Consider the following 20,288-nt stretch of genomic DNA (forward strand, 5'->3'; position numbering starts at 1 on the left):
AATCAGGATTTCGACCCCTGCACAGCACGGAGACCGCCCTTATTAAAGTTGTAAACGACATCCGTCTTAACACAGACTCTGGCAAAATCTCAATACTAATGCTACTTGACCTCAGTGCTGCATTCGACACTGTAGACCATACATTACTTCTGGACAGGTTAGAAAAATGGGTGGGGCTTTCAGGCACCGTCTTAAATTGGTTCAGGTCCTACCTACAAAATAGGAACTACTTTGTTTCCATTGGCGACTTTGTATCAGAATCAACCAACGTGACATGTGGAGTCCCACAAGGTTCGATCTTAGGACCCTCTTTATTCATGCTTTATCTACATGCTCCCACTAGGGCAAATCATGCAAAATAACAATATTGACCATCATTGCTATGCTGATGACACGCAAATCTATGTATCGCTATCACCAAATGACTATCGGCCCATAGATCTGCTGTGCCAGCGCATTGAGCAAGTGAAAGAATGGATGTGCCGAAATTTCCTTCAACTAAATGAGGACAAAACAGAGATAATTGTATTTGGTTCTAAAACGGAAAGGCTTAAAGTAACCGAACACCTTCACTCTCTGTCCCTGAAAACCTCAATCAAAGCCAGAAATCTAGGGGTTATCATGAATTCAGATTTACATTTCGACAGTCACATCAAATCAGTTACAAAATCTGCATATTATCACCTTAAAAATGTAGCAAGACTTAGAGGGCTCATGTCCACCGAAGACTTACAAAAACTTGTACATGCCTTTATCACTAGTAAGCTTGATTACTGCAATGGTCTCCTTACAGGTCTCCCAAAACAAACTCTGAGGAAGCTTCAGCTTGTTCAGAATGCTGCTGCTAGAGTTCTAACAAAGACCAAAAAATTTGATCATATTACACCAATTCTGAAATCGTTACATTGGCTTCCTGTAGGTCAGAGAATTGACTTTAAAATCATGTTGCTAACCTATAAATCCCTACATGGTTTGGGCCCAAAATATTTAACTGATATGCTTCCACTACATCAGCCTTCTAGACCACTAAGATCCTCTGAGACCAATCTGTTAATTATCCCCAGAGTAAACACAAAACATGGGAAAGCAGGATTTAGTTACTATGCAACAAATAGCTGGAATTAACTCCCAGAGGATTTAAGACTTGCCCCAACTCTGAGCACCTTTAAAACAAGACTGAAGACTTTTATGTTTGCTATAGCTTTCTGCTAAATCTTAAATACATTTAACTTTGCCTTTATTTTCTATTTTAATACTAAAATGCCTTTTTCTATTTTATGTTTGCTTTAGCTTTCAGCTAAATATCTATTATTTTATTTTATTGTATGACAATGTTTATATGTGAAGCACTTTGAGTCTGCCTTGTGTATGAAAAGTGCTATATAAATAAAGTTGCCTTGCCTTGCCTTGCCTTGCCTTGTGTGTGATGTGGGTGCCCCTGTATCTGTGTGTGGATATGTTTGCGTTGATATGGGCTTGTAGTTTGTGTGTGTGTGTGTGTGTGTGTGTGTGTGTGTGTACACTGACCCACAGAATTGACACTCCCCAGCAGCATCTATGAAGCCATAGTGAGGATTCTGACAGCAGTCATCTTCATCCACCGTACCCAACTCTTCCTCACACTGGCCGGAGACCAGGTTGAATCGAGCAAAACACCTGCTCCGCCGACCCTCTAAACACACACACACACACACACTTTTAGAACTCAACGCAATTATTTTAGATATTGATATTACTTTTCGATTGTTTTGTTATTAATTGAAATATTTCAAGAATGAAATCCCACATACCACTTGCAGTAATAACAAAAGGTTGAAAAACGCTAGTGTAGAAGGTGTAACAAACTGGGACAGTACACTTTTACCACTTAGACAACATTGACAAGTAATGCGGAAACACAGAATCACCCAATCCTATGATCTTCCCTATCCCTAGCCACCATTACCCAACTGCCTACACTTCTACCCCCTGTTACATCTCAATAACTCTGTTTTTTCTGCCTGTGCTGTGTATGCTTGTGTTGTCCTCCCCTGTCTGTAATACCCCCCCCCCCTTCTTTGCCTGTAAATGTAAATGTGTCCTGCTTGTACTGTCCCCCTGTCTGTAATACCCCCCCCCCTCTATGACTTTGTAATTTGCGACTTTGGGTATCTGAAAAGCGCAATATAAAATAAAGATATTATTATTATTATTATTAGAATCGCCATCTCATGTTACTACACTTTTACCCGATCCGGACTACTCACCTGCCTGGCCCAGCGCAATGACCAGCAGAAGAACCACAGTCGGAAGACCCCGCATGTCCGCTGCTGCCAGGTTTCTCTCACGAATAAGAACCTCAGCCCTCTGAGATCCTCTCCTACTCCCCCTCTCTTTCTCTCTCACTTCCTCTCCCTCTCTCTCCCTCTGTCTCTCTCTGCGGTGGTGGAGTTTCTCTTTTCAACAATTGTTATTGCAATAAGTATTTCCAAGAAGTGATTAATTTCAAATGACAGCTGGGAAATGACTACAAAAAAGCTGCCATCAGATATCAACAGCTATGGTCAGATACCAACAGTGAGTAGTAGATGGCTAGAAATGGGCAGTGACAGAGGGGACATTAGAAAAGAGTTTGTTGTAAATATTGACAGAAGCTCGTTTCCCGCAAGGGGCATGGATATCTCCCCTGGCTACCTTTCCAAGCAAAACAACTCCTACATATTGCGTCTGCGGCTGGCAAACCGACACACCCTTCACTGTTCAGGCACCCACACCTGATGAGCTTCGAGCGAAGCCAATGTTTTTCTATGCAGTTGCTCAGTGAAGTGGTGGACTGCTCAGATTGTCCACCATGGCCACTGCGCTCAAAGTTCAAACTAATTCTACTTTGACCCTGCATGGTTTGCGCCCTGCTCTTTCGGCTCTTCCAGGAGAGGACAGCTTTGTTTGACATTCTAAAACCAACAGAATCTTCAAAACACAATTCAATCATCCATCAACATTGGAGAAAACCGATTAAAACAAACCTCTGTGCTGCACTCCTGTGTGTTTGGTGGAGAGGTGGGTTTGACTACTGGTTTTGTGGTCCGTACGCAGTACACAAATATGTGTTTTTTTATATCTTTTGCTGTGCTTTTATTTTGCATGCTTTCCTTATTTCGCGTGAAGAAGGAAAGGAAGGGCGGGGAGGGAGGAAGGAAAGGAAGTGTACGGAGGGACGAAGGAAAGGAATGACAGGGAGGGAGGAAGGAATTGAAGGGCAGGGAGGGATGTGGAAATTAAACAACACTAATGTTCACATCCCTCCCTGCCCGTCCTTTCCTTCATCCCTACCTGCCATTTCTTTCCTTCTTCCCTCTGTTGTTTTCAGTTAAGGGATATTGTGCAAAAGGCACACCCAATAAGGGTCCACACCCATATGGGTGTGGACCCTTATTGCAAGATGGTGGGGAGATCCCAGCTTCCATTTAGAACAAACATTAATAGTCCTCTTTCAGTTCCTCAAAAATCAAAACGAAACCTGGAAAACCCGGTTATTTTCAGAGTCGCATTCGTCGCGAGGGGGGTGTAGTGAGGAACAGATTGGCGTCTCTGCGGTTCTTGTCAGAGGTACGAGGCAGAGTGGAGCCAGCTTGCAACTAGGTGCGTCGGCATCATTGACCTATAAAGAGGTTGGCATCGATGGATGAACCCCTGGGCAGATGGAACAGTGTCCTGCAGTTAAGGGAAGAGTGGAGCTCACCTCTCACTACGTTCCAACACAGATAGTTCTCCATTGGCCTTGTGTTTTTCCTACGCTGCATCATTCTTTTCTGTATGACTATTATTTCTTAGATTGTACAAAATGGGAATCAAATAACGGTAGTTAATCTCATATAGTAATGAAAGTACATTGTAAAATAATTATTGAGTTGAGAAGTGACAACCAAATAGCTAGGAATAAGAGTTTGACCATGGAAAAGTGTATTTAAATTTGGAATCGTCAAAGAATCAAGGTAACCCCTACTCAATGATAAATAATTATATGATTGCTTTAAAAAGTAAAAAAAAATGCTTTATGTGCAATTGCTATTGTTCATATATCTATTGTATTTTCTTGTTGTATCATTATATAATATGCATTACAATACATCTTTAAATATAAATGGACTAGTAGGCACCATAAAGACTAAATAAAATGAATAATAATGAGGTTAACCACTTAATCGTCAAATCCCGCCGGCGGGCAAGTTTTAGTTACACCACCCCTTCCCCCCAACATGCTGGGTACATTTTCGGCATCATAAGGTTGAGTGATATAGTCATGTCATACACCGTTTGAAAGCTTTGAATCTCAGGAATGTCATCCAATGTCAAACATTCGTTGAAATAAATATGTTTAGCGAATATAGAGCAAAAATATCCTAGTGTCTTAGGTCAAATAGCCTCACCCTTCTCCTCCCTTGGTGCATTCTAACTTTATCATCGTTGTGGATATCCTTAGCAAACAGTTGATACTTCATGTTGGGTCTTGAAATGTTCATAACAGTCCAAAGAAATCTCATCTCATCGTCATCCGCTTATCCGGGGTCGGGCCGCGGGGGGAGCAGCTCAAGCAGGGGGCCCCAGACTTCCCTTTCCCGGGCCACATTGACCAGCTCTGACGGGGGGATCCCGAGGCGTTCCCAAGCCAGTGTTGAGATATAATCTCTCCACCTAGTCCTGGGTCTTCCCCGAGGTCTCCTCCCCACTGGACGTGCCTGAAACACCTCCCAAGGGAGGCGCCCAGTGGGCATCCTAACCAGATGCCCGATCCACCTCAGCTGACTCCTTTCTAAGTAAAGGAGCAGCGGCTCTAATCCGAGTTCCTCACGGATGGCTGAGCTTCTCACCCTATCCCTAAGGGAGACGCTAGTCACCCTTCTGAGAAAACTCATCTCGGCCCCTTGTACCCGCAATCTCGTCCTTTCGGTCATCACCCAACCCTCATGACCATAGGTGAGGATAGGAACGAAGCTCGACCGGTAGATCGAGAACTTTGCCTTGCGGCTCAGCTCTCCTTTCAAAACAACGGTGCGGTAAAGCGAACGCAATACCGCCCCCGCTGCTCAGATTCTCCGGCCAATCTCACGCTCCATCGTACCCTCACTCGCAAACAAGACCCCGAGGTACTTGAACTCCTTCACTTGGGCTAAGGACTCATTTCCTACCCGGAGTAAGCAATCCACCGGTTTCCTGCTAAGAGTCATGGCCTCAAATTTAGCGGTGTTGATCCTCATCCCAGCCGCTTCACACTCGGCCGCCAGCCGATCCAGTGAGTGCTGAAGGTCACAGGCCAATGATTCAATGAGGACCACATCATCTGCAAAAAGCAGTGACGAGATCCTCAGACCACCGAACTGCAACCCCTCCCAACCACGACTACGCCTTGATATCCTGTCAAAGTATATCACAAACAAGATTGGTGACAAGGCGCAGCCCTGGCGGAGACCAACACCCACTCAGAACGAGACTGACTGGCTGCTGAGGACACGAACACAGCTCTCGCTTTGGGAGTACAGAGATTGGATGGCCCTGAGGAGAGACCCCCTTACCCCATACTCCCGCAGCACCTCCCACAGTTTCTCCCGGGGGACCCGGTCATACGCCTTCTCCAGATCCACAAAACAAATGTAGACCGGATGGGCATACTCACAGGTCCCCTCCAGGATCCTTGCTAGAGTGAAGAGCTGGTCCGTAGTTCCACCTCCGGGGCGAAAACCGCATTGTTCCTCTTCAATCTGAGGTTCGACGATCGGCCGAACCCTCCTTTCCAGCACCTTGGAGTAGACTTTACCAGTGTGATACCCCGGAAATTGGCACACACTCTGGTCCCCCTTTTTGAACAGGGGAACCACCACCCCGGATTGCCACTCCTTTGGCACTGTACCCGACTGTAAGCGATCAGCAGCGGTCACGGTCACCGCTGCTGATCGCTTCCACTCTAATCAATGAGACCATTTCCACCGGGCCCACCGCGGAACGTTTCAGCAGCGTCCCAGGAGCGGCGCTATCTTTCCGTCGCATTTCTATTTTTGCCGCGAGCCGCTGCTAAACCGCATCAATTTCAACAGAGCAGATCGAGCAGGGCAGGAAGTGAAAAGTAAAAGCCATAGAGCATCCGGTCAATTTTCCAAATAAAACACAATACTCAGCTCATGTAACTTCACATCAACATTATTACGTCATGACCGGTGGCACCAGGTCAGCAGTCAATCAATCAAAGGGTCTCAGAGGGTCGGCAACATGGACGACGAGAGACTCATTGTCGAAGTTCAGCAACATGAAGTCATTTATGTACCAAATCATCCTTTTTATGAGGAAAATGTCAGAAAGGACAAAGCGTGGCATTTAATTGCAATAGTTTTGGGAGTGGAAGGGGAGTACATTAGGTTTAGGATTATCGCGTGATCTCGCGTGAATACAGCTGGCTCGCAAGGCAGCGCTACGCTGCCGTTACGCGCCCTGAGGAATGGACGCAAGGCAGAGGACGCAACCGTTCCGCAGCGCATACGCGTCCGGTGGAATCCCGGTGTTAGTGTCTTATTTATTCATTTAATAAGTTACTTATTTTATTTTAAATAAACCTAATACCAAGGGTCAGAAGTTTTACAAGAATTTTGACCTTACAAAGTCATGATAGAGGGACTTGGTGTCTTTATTCATGCTTGAATAACGCTTCATAGCGATTGAGATATTGAATGTTAAATATTGTAGCGACCCTGGGCGTGGTCTTCATGTTCAGTGTGCCGCAAGGGATCCTGGGGGCTTTGGACAATCGCACAAGTTGTCCACTTTGGCACTGTCACACCAAAATTGTACCGGGGGGGGGGAATTGTACCGCCTACGTAGTCCGCGTTCAAAAATTCCAAACCTGCCTGGCGACGGACATATGTAATTTTTTTTGAAAGGGAATAAGCTGATGAAGCTGACAAGTGACCAATGTTTGCTGTTTAAAAATGTTTGTAATTAAATGCAAACCCCAGTGAATCATTTGCTCGTGTTTCTCTGTTTTGAGATTCACACAGACTTAGCAGTCCTATTTAAATGTTACAAATTGAGTTAATAAACTGAACTTGGAAATTGTTTTAAGTTGTTGCAGATGTTATCTCCGCTAATTTTATCTTAATAAGTAAATGTTAGCAGGTTCTCAATAGTAGGCTATTTCAATTCAGGGAGGGCGCAAAAAAATGTCTGTCTACTAGGGTGGGAATGAAATAATTGAGAACCACTGGTCTAGAACATGTTGTACTTGTTGATTAGCTCACGTTGTTTTGGCAATGAAAACGCCCACAGCTGATAAAATAATGCCAGCGTTTTTTTTAGACTGAATTTTTTTTTTGCATCAGAACAAGATTGATGCATGATTGCTCCCGAAATAGTTGTATGTTTCTCATATTATTAATCTAGTACATGTTGCACCAATGTGTTTCAGTAACTGTGTAAATTAAAAAAGGGGAAATATGGTAATTTTTGAGTGAAACTTACACAAGGGAAATTTAATATACCTCAAATTTGTTATTACAGTTCACATCCATTGATTATTCCTTCATCAACAGTCATTTTTCCTTTCATCACTTTAGTGGTTCAGAACTGCATTATTTAGCTGACACTGCCAGCTATTGGCTTAGACATACAACAGCATAGTAACTAAGATAATAAAGGTTGTGGAATGAAATAATCTTGGACAGGACTTTATATACTTCATATACCCATGTGGCTTCCTGGGGTTGAGCCCCCCCAAAAGTTAGAACCTAGAACCGCCTCCGTTTACAAGCCTTACAAGCCAATGAGGCGATCACTATCAAAACGGGGCATGTATACTTTGATTGACAGCTACACCAGCAGACAGCAAGGGTTGGGGACGGGCCTTAGCTATCCTAATAGCCAATGAAAAGACCTTTCTGACGATATCCAGCATGTCAAACACCGTCTCACGTGTGGTTGAGAAAACAAATGTGCAAGTGGTGTGCGTAAAGTAGCAGGCTCTTCCCCAGAGTGCGAGTGTGAAGCAAGTGGTTGATTTGCGCGCTCGTGTGTGGTTTTATTTTTATTTACTTTTGTGAGATGGCTAAATGCCCGGAGAAGAAAGGAGGGGGAGGGAGGGAATCATGTAAATAGTTAATTGTTTACATTTTCCTTTTTTTTGTTTATTTGTACATTATTTATAGTATTTTTACTATTTCAGTTTTGGTGTTTATAACATTGTCGGGAGTCATGACACGCAACTCAAAATTGGGACTGTCACAGCAAAACCGGGACATTTGGTCACCCTACCACAAGTGATAAAAAAGCGTGGCAAGCGACTCGGTAGTAATGTGCGTTCGACAACAACGTGCGTGCCGCACTCACACTAAATTTTGATGTCAAGTAGATGGCCACAAAATATCATCCCGCGGGCCTCAATTGGCCCCCGGGCCGCGAGTTTGAGACCCCTGCCATAAATACAGTATATATAGAACTAGATGTCTCGTCTGCGCTGCTGGCCAATGAAGTCGAACGTCACCACTGGCGGCCGTCTTACCACAGTAAACTGCTCACCCATAACATTGTGTTGGTAGTGGTACATGTACCTTTTAAATAACCATAACTTGCTTAATTCTTAACAGATTTTCAAACGGTTTAGTTTATTATAAACGTCAGATATGTAGGCATGACAGTACATACTTATGAACTTGTTAGGTTCTAAGAAAAATAGAATAATGTTCTAAAATAGGTACAAGATTTCCCTTTATAAATATAAGTCAACAAAAGCTGCATGATGAAATCCCCACCCTGAACAGAGATGTATTTATGTAATTAAAACCATGTGTTTTCACATGAAATTAACATTAAACAGAACAGATGCAATAAAAACACACATGCACAAGGTACTCATGTTATTTATGTTAAATCAATATATGGGTTACTAAAACTCAGCAATCTATTGTGTTGGTTACTTCACTCAAATCTATCTACAGTCAAATATGCATTTAGACAAATACGATAAAATATGAACATAATATGTGCAACCCTTGTGGTTGTTCAAGACACACTGAAGGCAGGATGCCACCATAGGTTTGCAGAGAACTTTATACAATATGCACACTGAAGGCATGGTACCACCATAGGTTTGCAGAGAACTATATACATTCTGCACACTGAAGGCAGCCGAAATGCCAGGGTCCATCCTCACGGGAAGGGCAAGCAGGCAATGCATACAAGTGGTCAGTGGCCTGCTCAATCTGCTCAATCTTGCTGCTCAATCTCCTCTCTCCAGTAGCTCCCTGTTGTTTTGGCAAAACATACAAATATATAAATAATAGTAATACGGAAATTAATAACTTACTTTTTCAACAATTCAATCTTCACTTTTGAATTCTGTGAGCCTGAATTAATTTTTAGGTCCTCCAATTCTCCAACAGAAAACACAACAGAAGATTTTTTTAAGAAATTGTACAGGCTTCTCCACTTATAAGGCGTTTTGTGGCTCTGGACAAAAATATAAAAGGTTGCATACCCCTGGGTGTAGTTTCAATGTTCACACATGTTTATTCATTCCAGTGAATGAGTGACAGAGAAAGTGAGATAGACAGTGTTTTTCAAACTATTTACACAGAGTACCACCCTTAAATAATATTGGGCTCTAAGACTAGTAACACCATCATAGACCTGGGTACCATCAAGATAAAGGATTTGATATAACAAGCCATATGATTCTCTAATTAGTTTGTGACATTCCACATGCAAATACTCACATCAGGCATCAAATCCATTGCCAGGTTGTCTTCCGACTAAAATAAACACAAGCAAAGAAGATTTGAGTGTCTAAAATGTGCGGTAATAAACAACACATTATATAACTTAGACACTAAAACTAAAGGGTGACATTTAATCACATATTTATATTGATACATCGATCTTATACACCTTAAATTATTGTTGGTCAATGATACACGTACCCTTTGAAGACGAGCTGGGAAGTTGAAAAGGGTTGGCACAACACCATCTCTAAGCCGGACAGTCTGCCCCGTCCTGTCAAAGTCCTCATTCCTGAAGTGGTCACTGCAGAGCAGTGACCTGTCAGAAGCAGCAAAACTGTCCCTTCTTAGGGCCATTTCCCACTTAATCCTTCTCGTTTTGTTTTTGGGAAACCTTAAAAAAGTGAGAAATGTACCAAGATATATTAATTATTGTCAACATTTTCAATCCGTATTTAAGATTAACCACACTAAAAACAATAAAAAAGTGTCCAAGATTCCATTCAGTGATTGTGTTAACAAACATATTCTAAAAAGCCTTGTGTCAACAACACTCTAGCATTACTATTATATCATAGGCCTACTAGCCCCGCTGTTCCTGTGTAACAGGAGCTGTATTGTATATAATTCCACTAAGTCTCTAACGATTATCCTGAAGATAGAAGTCATAATATTGTAATATCCTACAGGTGAAAGGTGAGCCCACGGGTTCTCGTTTGGAGAGTTCGTAGATTGACGCATCCGTAGGCTGCACAGAAGTCAGGCATCTTCACTTGTCAGCAATTGCCTGTAGAATTCATAATGCAAGATGTTTTTAACAAACCAACCCGATAGAAAATCATGTGAAACTTCAGTTTAATCATGTTCAACTTAAATTATATTGAAAAGAAAGAGCAATTCTGCCTCTCCCATCTATGTAAAATGACTGGGTAGCTAGTAGCCTACCCGTGATGCACAACTAAGCTGCACGATTAAGTCGTTTTTCGAAGATAAAAGCTGCAATTAAACATGTTCAAGCATCCAGAATTAATGTTTGTAAGAAACCGAACCGTTTGTAAATCCGTCAATATTTCAGCGAGATAAGAGTATTAGCGTTGTATTAGCGTGCAGATCACTGACTCACCTCAGCTACCACAGATTCCACCTGAAAGATTCACTGTTGTACGATTTACTGTTGTAAGATGGCGGCCTATGGTGACGTTCTAGACGCCGCCGCATCTAGTGTTCTATATTTATGGGCTTGACTAGCACTGAATGGAAATTGAGCGGAAGTACTTAGGCGGGCGGAGCCATCTCCACCCGCCAACGTAACTCTGACTTCCGGTATATCTTAGCCAATCGCAAAGCAGGACTATCACATGTAAATTTGCATGTATCTCCTTTAAATATGGCAGTGGATCACAACCAACTCATTCCATTGACATCATGCCTGCTGAAGTTGCCAAACCCGCTCCCAAGAAGGGCTCCAAGAAAGCCGTTTCTAAGACCGCAGTCAAGGGCGGCAAGAAGCGCCGAAAGACCAGGAAGGAGAGCTATGCCATCTACGTGTACAAGGTGCTGAAGCAGGTCCACCCCGACACCGGCATCTCCTCCAAGGCGATGGGAATCATGAACTCCTTCGTCAACGACATCTTTGAGCGCATCGCCGGTGAGGCCTCTCGTCTGGCTCACTACAACAAGCGCTCCACCATCACCTCCAGGGAGATTCAGACCGCCGTCCGCCTGTTGCTCCCCGGTGAGCTGGCCAAGCACGCCGTGTCTGAGGGCACCAAGGCTGTGACCAAGTACACCAGCTCCAAGTAGACTCCACCATCTGGTCTTACCAACAAACGGTCCTTTTAAGGACCACTCAATTGCGAAAAGAGCTTTTCCCATTATTTAAGCGGACTCTATGCCTACTAGCCATTTATTCTGTCGAGTGTTTGAACAATCAACGCAACGGGATTCAGACTTGTATCCAAATCCTGACTTAATCATGTCACCATAACGTTATGCAAATACTCTAGTTACGCTCATCAAGTTGATTTCGTTGCAAAAAGATAGTGGTTGAAGCACGAATGTAACTGCCTTGCATGAGCCGTCGTCCAGATATGGATTGTGTGTGGCTCTAACGATTGCATTAAGGAATTTGTCCCGGCGTTGCAGTAATTGATTTTCAAATAGGCCTATGTCTGAGGTTTGACATGCAATTGGGAAACATAACCACGAAAATATGTGCATTTGGATATGAAACCTACTGGCGGCCATCCGAATATGAAGTAGAGGGTTGGTGGACTTTGGTAAACTCAGTAACGCATTATAAGCATGCCAGTGGCTCTTACGATAAAACACGATAGGGCCATTTATCTCGAAGAGGGATGCGATAGAGGACCACACTTTTGTGTATTACCTACCGTGTCATTTATTTCCCCTGGTCATCTCCACAGCCTCCACTAGAGTTGGATTTTCGCGCTCACCATTTTGTATATTAAACAAAGAAAATCTAGCTCAGAAAGTGGTACCGAAGTACTAAAGTAATGTTCTACGCCGCCGGATACAGACCAAAATATATTTTGTTCAATCAAATTGCTGGTTATTATCCGTAATATTTTCAAAATGAGGCATGAATGCATCGTTGTTACAAATTGTCAAAAATAAAATGTTTTACTTAATCTCATGAAATAGTTCGATGCCTTTAGGCGTTTTGACATCTTAAATTAACTCACTCAAAGCAGTAAATCGAAATAAAGCTGCTGTTTCACCATGGTCGAATGACGCTAAAAAAGCAAACTGTATAATGAAGATTGTAGGCCTATACTATGACCTCGAATCAATTAAATACATTGATAAATCAGAGTTCATTCTTCTTTCCTGGACGCACTAAGCAGATGGTTAGAAAGAAGGGTTGTGCTTCATGAGGGCGGTACTTTGGCTCTGTATTCAACGACTCTCATAGCGTGTTTCAAAGGACCAATCAGCGTGTGGCTGTTCTCCGGGACTGGCTATATAAAGTCAATTCAACAGCAGTCAGCTACCCAACTTAGAGGAAACTCATCTGAAATGGCAAGAACTAAGCAAACGGCTCGTAAATCCACGGGGGGGAAAGCCCCCAGGAAGCAGCTCGCCACCAAGGCTGCCCGCAAGAGCGCCCCGGCCACCGGTGGCGTGAAGAAGCCCCATCGTTACAGGCCCGGTACAGTAGCGCTGAGAGAGATCCGTCGTTATCAGAAATCCACCGAGCTGCTGATCCGCAAGCTGCCCTTCCAGCGCCTTGTGAGGGAGATCGCCCAGGACTTCAAGACCGACCTCCGCTTCCAGAGCTCTGCTGTTATGGCTCTTCAGGAGGCCAGCGAGGCTTACCTGGTTGGTCTGTTCGAGGACACCAACTTGTGCGCCATCCACGCCAAGAGGGTCACCATCATGCCCAAGGACATCCAACTCGCCCGCCGTATCCGCGGAGAGCGCGCTTAATTTGACAAGTTTAGTCTGCAAAAAGGCTCTTTTAAGAGCCACCTAAAAAGTTCAAAAAGCAATTTTCCTTTTTGGTCAACCATGATTGCCGTTAGGTAAATGATGTGGCCTAGGTTACTTAAACCTAGATGCGATGTAATCGGGTGAATTTCAGAAAATAAACCCTTTACTTCAGTAAGTTTAAATATATTCCGCCTATGAAAGCGGCCGATGTATCTCTTCTTAAAGTAAAGTTATATATGGTTAGATGGAATATAACATTAAAATTTGGTTACCTCCGTGTTCAACGTTGGATTGATAAGAGTTCAACACATCTACATGCGGATGGTATAATTGTCAAATGATGTTGACTAGATTTTAAGATACCTCTTAGCGAGCAATGAAATTGATGTACAACTCAATTCTATATTATATATCTATTTCTACGTCTTCATTTTCAATAGGGACACATTTGATTTTGTTCCAACACCACTTGAGGTTGACAGTCATGATCTAACTGCATCGTGATTGGTCCAATCTTTTCAAATTGTAGATGGCCAATGAGCAAAGACCTAGATAGATGCTCTAGTATATAAATACTAGAGCATTTCACCGATCAGGCATTTCTCTGCAGCGTTCTAACCAGGAACATCTGAACATGTCTGGAAGAGGTAAGACCGGAGGACACCCATGCTTTTTAATAAATTGCATTTAAGCAATGAAGGTTTTACAAATCAATTCAAGAAAATACACATTTTAATACAATACATTTAAATAGTTTCACAATGCCAATAAGTGCCATGGTCTCATTCTTTTTTCTCTGGAGTCAAGAGTTTGTTGTCTTTTTAGCTCAGTTTGAATACCACCTCTCCCGAGATGGATTCCTGTTTTATAACCATGGCGCACCTAGTGTTCCACAGTTTGTTGATGATGGTGCACACCACGGACCAATAAAAGTCCTGATCCATGGCAGGCATGCGTTCCTCGAAAACTCCATGCATAGCAGCCTCATATGTGATATTAACGTTAAAACCAATCCGTGACATTTTCCCCCAGACATTCTGTGATCTCTGGCAGTCTACAAGCTCAACTGATTCATCTTCATCACAATTATGGATCGGGCATTTAACAGTTTTAACAAAACAGCTCCACTTTACCACTACTCTAACTGCTAGTCTCCTTACTGAGACCAGCCACATTACGTCTCTTTTTTTCAGATATAGTTTTGCTCCAAATGTTTTTCAGACACACCTGCTTTTCAGTATCCTCTAGATATTTATAGGGGAAAATGCCACCATATAAGTCATTACACACAATAGTATATATATTTTTACTGGGCGTTCCAAGCCAGTCAATATTCAGATGTACCGATTTCTCTATAAGATCACCATACATTACTTTAAAGTAAGGCAGTGAACTTCTAGCACGACCCCTCTTTTTGGTCCAGCTCAAGGCCTCACCTATCCAAACAGCCTTTCTTTTAAAACCAGATGCAATGTTTTTACAAAATGCAATTCTTAATTTTAGCCCCAGGTCCACAGCTCCGAGCCCCCCGTTTTTTTTGTTTTTATATAAAAGCTCTCTCTTTGTAACCTCCCTTGTGGTTCCCCAAATGAAATTAACAAGCATTTTATTTATCTTTTTAAGTGTCTGGTCCTTAGGAGGAAAAATGGTTGCCAAGAACAGCAGCTTTGACACAACACATTTTTTTATGATTAATATCTTGGCCCTATAGCTACATGATTTATCTTCCCATTTATCCAGTTCTTCTTTAATTTCTTTATCTTTTTCATTCCAGTTTTCTCCATAACAATCGTTCCTACTGAACTTTATGCCCAGGATTGACATTGTATCTTTATCTTTTATATTTATTATTGGCTTTGCCTCACTCCTCCCGAACCACACACCTTCTGTCTTGTCATGGTTTAGTTTGGACCCAGAGATCTCTTCATATAGTGACAAGTGCTCATTAACAATATTAAATTCTTTACTGTTTTTAATTATGATGGTAATGTCGTCGGCATAAGCCAAGACAACTACTCGCTAGCCACCACTAGCGTTAATACCCGAGAGCCTTTTATCGTTCTTAATCTTGCTTAAAAAAGGATTAATAGGCAAGGCAACTTTATTTATATAGCACTTTTCATATGCAAGGCAGACTCAAAGTGCTTCACATATAAACATTGTCATACAATAAAATAAAATAATAGGTAAGTAAAAGAAAAACGTATGCAAAAAAAATAGAAGTTTAAGGCATTTTAGTATTAAAATAAAGGCAAAGTTAATAGCGAGAATGTAGAGAGCTGCTGAGAGGGGGCACCCTTGTTTTACCCCCCTCTTGATTGCAAATGAATCCGTTAAGACCCCATTAACGTTTATTTGGACCGTGGATTCTACTTTTAACAATTTAATAATGTTAATAAGTTCTTCTTTAAAACCCTAGGCCCTTAGCACTTCCCACAATTATTCTCTAGATACATAATCAAAAGCTTTTTTCTGGTCAAGGCTTATCAAAAAGAACTCATCTTTTACATTCCCACTGGTAATGTCTCTTAAAATACCTAAGTTGTCCCACATTAGCCTCCCCTTAATGGCACATGTCTGTTCCTTTTCCACAAGCTTCTCTAGATCATCATTTAGCCTGTTTGCTACTATTTTCGCTAAAATCGTATAATCGACGTTCATAATTGTGACATGCCTCCAATTATCTAGATTGGGAGAGGGCCCCTTTTTATATATAAACGATGTCACACCTTGATAAAAGGATGTGTGCATGTTGCCTGCTTTGATTCCGCCGTTAAAAGCTGACGTTAGCAAGTCTACCAACATGTCTGAGCAAGAGAGGTAAAACTCATTAGGAAGGCCATCTGGCCCTGGTGACTTTCCCTTACGTAACTGAGAATTTGCTTCTCTTACTTCATTAGAAGTAATTACCCCATCCTCTGATATAAAGTCAACCCCATTCAAAATAATGGAGTCGAGAAAAGACTGCAACCTTGACACATTAATATCACATTTTCTATACAGTTTTTCACCCATTTCTCTAATCGTTTCCCTTTTTGTTTTCTCATCTTCTATTAAAAGACCATTTTCATTTAGTATTGGGCCCACATGCTTATTTTCGAGTTTATTTTTCTGTATACTTGCCAGGTTATGTACATTGGTAGGACATGCTGTGTCCCCCGTACCTGCCTGTAGGCGAAGGCAAAATGATGCATCATTTAATTTGGCCAGCTCAATTTCCATTTCGGTCAAAGTCTCTGTCTATCTCCGTTTTTATTTGCTTTAGTTTTCAAATCTACAAAACGAGCCATTAGTGCGCTGTATTTTGCATTTTGCTCCTGGTTTAACATTCTATATTTAAATTTGAAAAAATATCTCAGTCGTTCTTTTAATACTTCCCACAGTTCCACATAGGACCTGGTTAGAACCTTTAAACTTTTTGTGATTACTACTTTTTTTAATTCAGTAATTACATCGTTGTTCTTTAAACAGCTAACATTTAGTTTCCAAAAACCTTTTTTTTCCGTCTTTCCAAATTTTAAAAGTGCTATTACAGCCAGATGGTCTGAATTGACCAAAACCCGAGTCTTATAGCTTACAGGTGTGATGTCAGCAGTCGCGTATATCCGGTCTATCCTCGTTTTGATACGCGCATCGAACTGAGTATAGCCTACATCAAAGGGATGCAGCACTCTAAAAACATCTTTAACTCCACAAGATTCACTCATTTTTTTCAAAACATCACCTTCCCTATTCCTGCTGCGAGGATTCGTAGCGACAGGGATCCTGTCATTAGCCTCAGTATACGAGTTGAAGTCCCCGCTCAGGACAGTGTAAAAGCACACTGACATGTCGTTTTTTTAACATCCTCACTTTAGTAGCTGCATCTTGAGTTGTGTATATATTAATAATTCGTATTTTTAAATTTAAATAAAAACAATCTACCAACAAAATCCTCCCTGGAATGATTTCTCTTGTCTTTATAATTTCTGCGTTACTTTTAAACAATATAGCTACTCCATCAGCTTTATCACAACCTCTGGACACAATGGAAGTGCCTTTTTCCCACCTGGCACGCACGTCTTCGACGTCAGCCTGTGATGTTAACCGTACCTCTTGTGCACAAATAATGTCATAACTTGTATTATGGAGAGCAGACATCTTAGTCTCTCTATTCTTTATGGACTGGATACCTCTCACATTACAGGTTATAATGGAAAGTACAGTCATGGTGACAAAGTGATGTTAACCAGCCAATCATTTCTTCTGTTTTTTTTCTTCACTTACCAGAGGCGACGTCTGTCGCTTCTGGGAAACACTCACCTGTGAGGGAGCTCCTGTCGACTCCGTTGAAACAAGGGGGGGCCCTCCACTTCGCTAGTGTCCAAGTCGAGGCCGAAAATTGGACGCTCGTTCGGCGTCAGGCTTCTGATGCTCTGTTCCTCGCTTGCCGAGTCGTACGACTCCTCTGACTCCTCACCTCGCTCCTCCTGTCGCTGCTCACCGATCCCGGCGCCGTCCTCAACGCCTGAGGAGTCTGACAAGGGCGGCAGGATCTCATCGACGGCCTTCTCCAGCTGTCTGACTGCCTCCTCCGTCTCCTCTCGGGCTGCAACCTCTGGGCCACAGGGACTGAGCTGACTCCCCACCTGAGCAGGGGTCCCTGTGGAGCTGGCTGCATCCCTCATCAGTGCAGCTGCAGCGAAAGAACTTCTCTGAGCTCTCCCACGGCCACTCCTGATAGGCACCCGCTGCGGTTGTGGTCTCACTCCATCCATCACCTGCAGCTCTCTCACCTCGTCATCGCCTAACTCCTCTCTGCTCGGTGATGACTCGGCTCCTCCTCGCCTCTCCTCTCCTCTCGGTGCATTCTCCTCGGGCTCCGTCTGCTGGACTGCTGTCTGTGAAGCGCTGGCGTCGGCATGTGATGGCTCCGGTCTGGAGGTCCTCAGCAGCGCCAGGACCTGTCTCTACTGCTCCTCGGCTTGAGACTTCCTCCGTGCCCGTGCCACGTTACTGAAGCTCCGGGGGTTATTGGAAAAACGAGTGCCCTCGCTGCCCACATAGACTGCACTCCGCATCATTGTTGCAGGCATTTGGTTTGTGCCCCAGGCTGGCAAACTTCCAGCACTTTACCTCCCAGCACTCCCTGACCCGCCGATCCGTGCTGTTGCATTATGAAACAACACATCTCTTGGCCGGGATACTGAAGACGGCCGTTGTAAGGACCCAGGGACACGGAGGTGGGCAAAGACATGAGATGATTGTTTGCATCTCGCTTGAGCTCCACCTTGTATTTGCGGATGCCGTACCATATTCCAAACTGGTCTAATGGTTTGTACGGTGTAGCAGGTTCAGAGAGTGCAGGGAGGCCACAGTTCGTCTTCCCGCACTGGGATTGTCTTTATTGCAAAATCAAAACAAAACAGCGACTTCAAACTAAAATGGAAAGTAATGTCCAGGAGAGTCCTTGCGTTCGGCGATCCACGGCATGCAATCTCTGGCACGGAACGCGTTGGACCTCTCTCTCTCTCTGCTCCCCGGTTTCCCTACTAACCACAAAGCAGGCACATAAATACAAACACACCCTGATTGGCCCGAGTGCTGACACCTGCTCGCACTCAGGTCCAACCCCCCCAGCCAATCCGGTGCGCTCCCAACCTGCCCATACTCCCCCTGCAGGCCAGACGTCACACGTCCCCCCACATACGGCTTCTCCAGTGTGTTACAGTATCGCTTCAGATACAGCTCAACGTCGTGATCCGACACACGGCCGGTCCAGAACTTAACCACGAGGTTAACTATACCGATACTGACTAAGGAGTCAATGGACCAGAATTTCCATTTATCCTGCTGACTCTCAGCAGCATACTGCTCCTAGAAGCGACGGAGTGTAGCTTGCTGAGAGAAACATAATTCAAACTCGCGCCAGTTAGGCAGGGCGATGAATGAATGTACGTCACGGGCACACAAAAGGTTGGATTCAAACAAAAGTTCTTTACCAACATACTCCCGTGAGGGTAGATCTGCTTCGCCTGTATATTTCAACCTAGCCCAGTTGTCAGCAAACTGGGATGCGAAAGATGATGCCATAAAAGATTTAGGCCTCCGAGGATGACAATCCTCCCTTGCTTTTTAGGCAAGGCAAGGCAACTTTATTTATGTAGCACTTTTCATACACAAGGCAGACTCAAAGTGCTTCACATGTAAACATTGTCATACAATAAAATAAAATAATAGATAAAAGTAAGTAAAGGAAAACATATGCAAAGAAAATAGAAAGTTGAAAAGGCATTTTAGAATTAAAATAGAAAATAAAGGCAAAGTTAAAAAAGCTTTTTAGAAAGTGCAATGTATTTAAGATTTAGCAGACAGCTATAGCAAACATAAAAGTCTTCAGTCTGGTTTTAAAGGTGCTCAGAGTTGGGGCAAGTCTTAAATCCTCTGGGAGTTTATTCCAGCTATTTGTTGCATAGTAACTAAATCCTGCTTTCCCATGTTTTGTGTTTAGTCTGGGGATTATTAACAGATTGGTCTCAGAGGATCTTGGTGGTCTAGAAGGCTGATGTAGTGGAAGCATATCAGTTAACTATTTTGGGCCTAAACCATGTAGGGATTTATAGGTTAGCAACATGATTTTAAAATCAATCTCTGACCTACAGGAAGCCAATGTAACGATTTCAGAATTGGTGTAATATGATCAAATTTTTTGGTCTTTGTTAGAACTCTAGCAGCAGCATTCTGAACAAGCTGAAGCTTCCTCAGTTTGTTTTGGGAGACCTGTAAGGAGACCATTGCAGTAATCAAGCTTACTAGTGGCAAAGGCATGTACAAGTTTTTGTAAGTCTTCGGTGGACATGAGCCCTCCAAGTCTTGCTGCATTTTTAAGGTGATAATATACCGATTTTGAAACTGATTTGATGTGACTGTCAATGTAAATCTGAATCCATGATAACCCCTATATTTCTGGCTTTGATTGAGGTTTTCAGGGACAGAGAGTGAAGGTGTTGTGTTACTTTAAGCCTTTCCGTTTTAGAACCAAATACAATTATCTCTGTTTTGTCCTCATTTAGTTGAAGGAAATTTCAGCACATCCATTCTTTCACTTGCTCAATGCAC

General features: G+C 42.9%; 3 protein-coding genes and 1 long non-coding RNA gene across 5 annotated transcripts in view; 2 read left to right on the top strand and 2 right to left on the bottom strand.

Annotated features, from left to right (window-relative positions):
* LOC132452481 (properdin-like) overlaps nucleotides 1-2,591 on the bottom strand; it is a 9,218-nt gene extending 6,627 nt beyond the window's left edge. The window contains exons 1-3 of one of the 2 annotated variants that reach the window (XM_060045142.1): nucleotides 2,436-2,591; nucleotides 2,247-2,394; nucleotides 1,528-1,672 (exon numbers count right to left, since the gene is read on the bottom strand). In XM_060045142.1, the coding sequence (XP_059901125.1) occupies nucleotides 1,528-1,672; nucleotides 2,247-2,301 (200 nt within the window). In that variant the 5' untranslated portion in view covers nucleotides 2,302-2,394; nucleotides 2,436-2,591. Of the gene's footprint in view, nucleotides 1-1,527; nucleotides 1,673-2,246 lie in introns of both variants that reach the window. The other variant, XM_060045136.1, reaches the window with a different exon arrangement.
* Nucleotides 2,592-9,919: 7,328 nt separating this feature from the next.
* On the bottom strand, nucleotides 9,920-12,255 carry LOC132452513 (uncharacterized). Its single transcript, XR_009524365.1, has 3 exons — nucleotides 12,131-12,255; nucleotides 10,425-10,524; nucleotides 9,920-10,131 (listed from the first exon to the last, which is right to left on the bottom strand). It is a non-coding gene; the product is annotated as an uncharacterized LOC132452513 (long non-coding RNA).
* On the top strand, nucleotides 11,138-11,599 carry LOC132452504 (histone H2B 1/2-like). Its single transcript, XM_060045167.1, has one exon. The coding sequence runs from the start codon at nucleotides 11,163-11,165 to the stop codon at nucleotides 11,538-11,540; it is 378 nt and encodes a 125-aa protein (XP_059901150.1). The 5' UTR covers nucleotides 11,138-11,162; the 3' UTR covers nucleotides 11,541-11,599.
* A 483-nt stretch (nucleotides 12,256-12,738) lies between the features above and the next one.
* LOC132452472 (histone H3) lies at nucleotides 12,739-13,230 on the top strand. Its single transcript, XM_060045124.1, has one exon. It carries the CDS (start codon nucleotides 12,777-12,779, stop codon nucleotides 13,185-13,187), a length of 411 nt encoding a protein of 136 aa, XP_059901107.1. The 5' UTR covers nucleotides 12,739-12,776; the 3' UTR covers nucleotides 13,188-13,230.
* Nucleotides 13,231-20,288: the final 7,058 nt, after the last annotated feature.

The sequence above is a fragment of the Gadus macrocephalus genome, chromosome 2, assembly GCF_031168955.1.
Source record: "Gadus macrocephalus chromosome 2, ASM3116895v1".
In the NCBI taxonomy this organism is placed as follows: domain Eukaryota; kingdom Metazoa; phylum Chordata; class Actinopteri; order Gadiformes; family Gadidae; genus Gadus; species Gadus macrocephalus.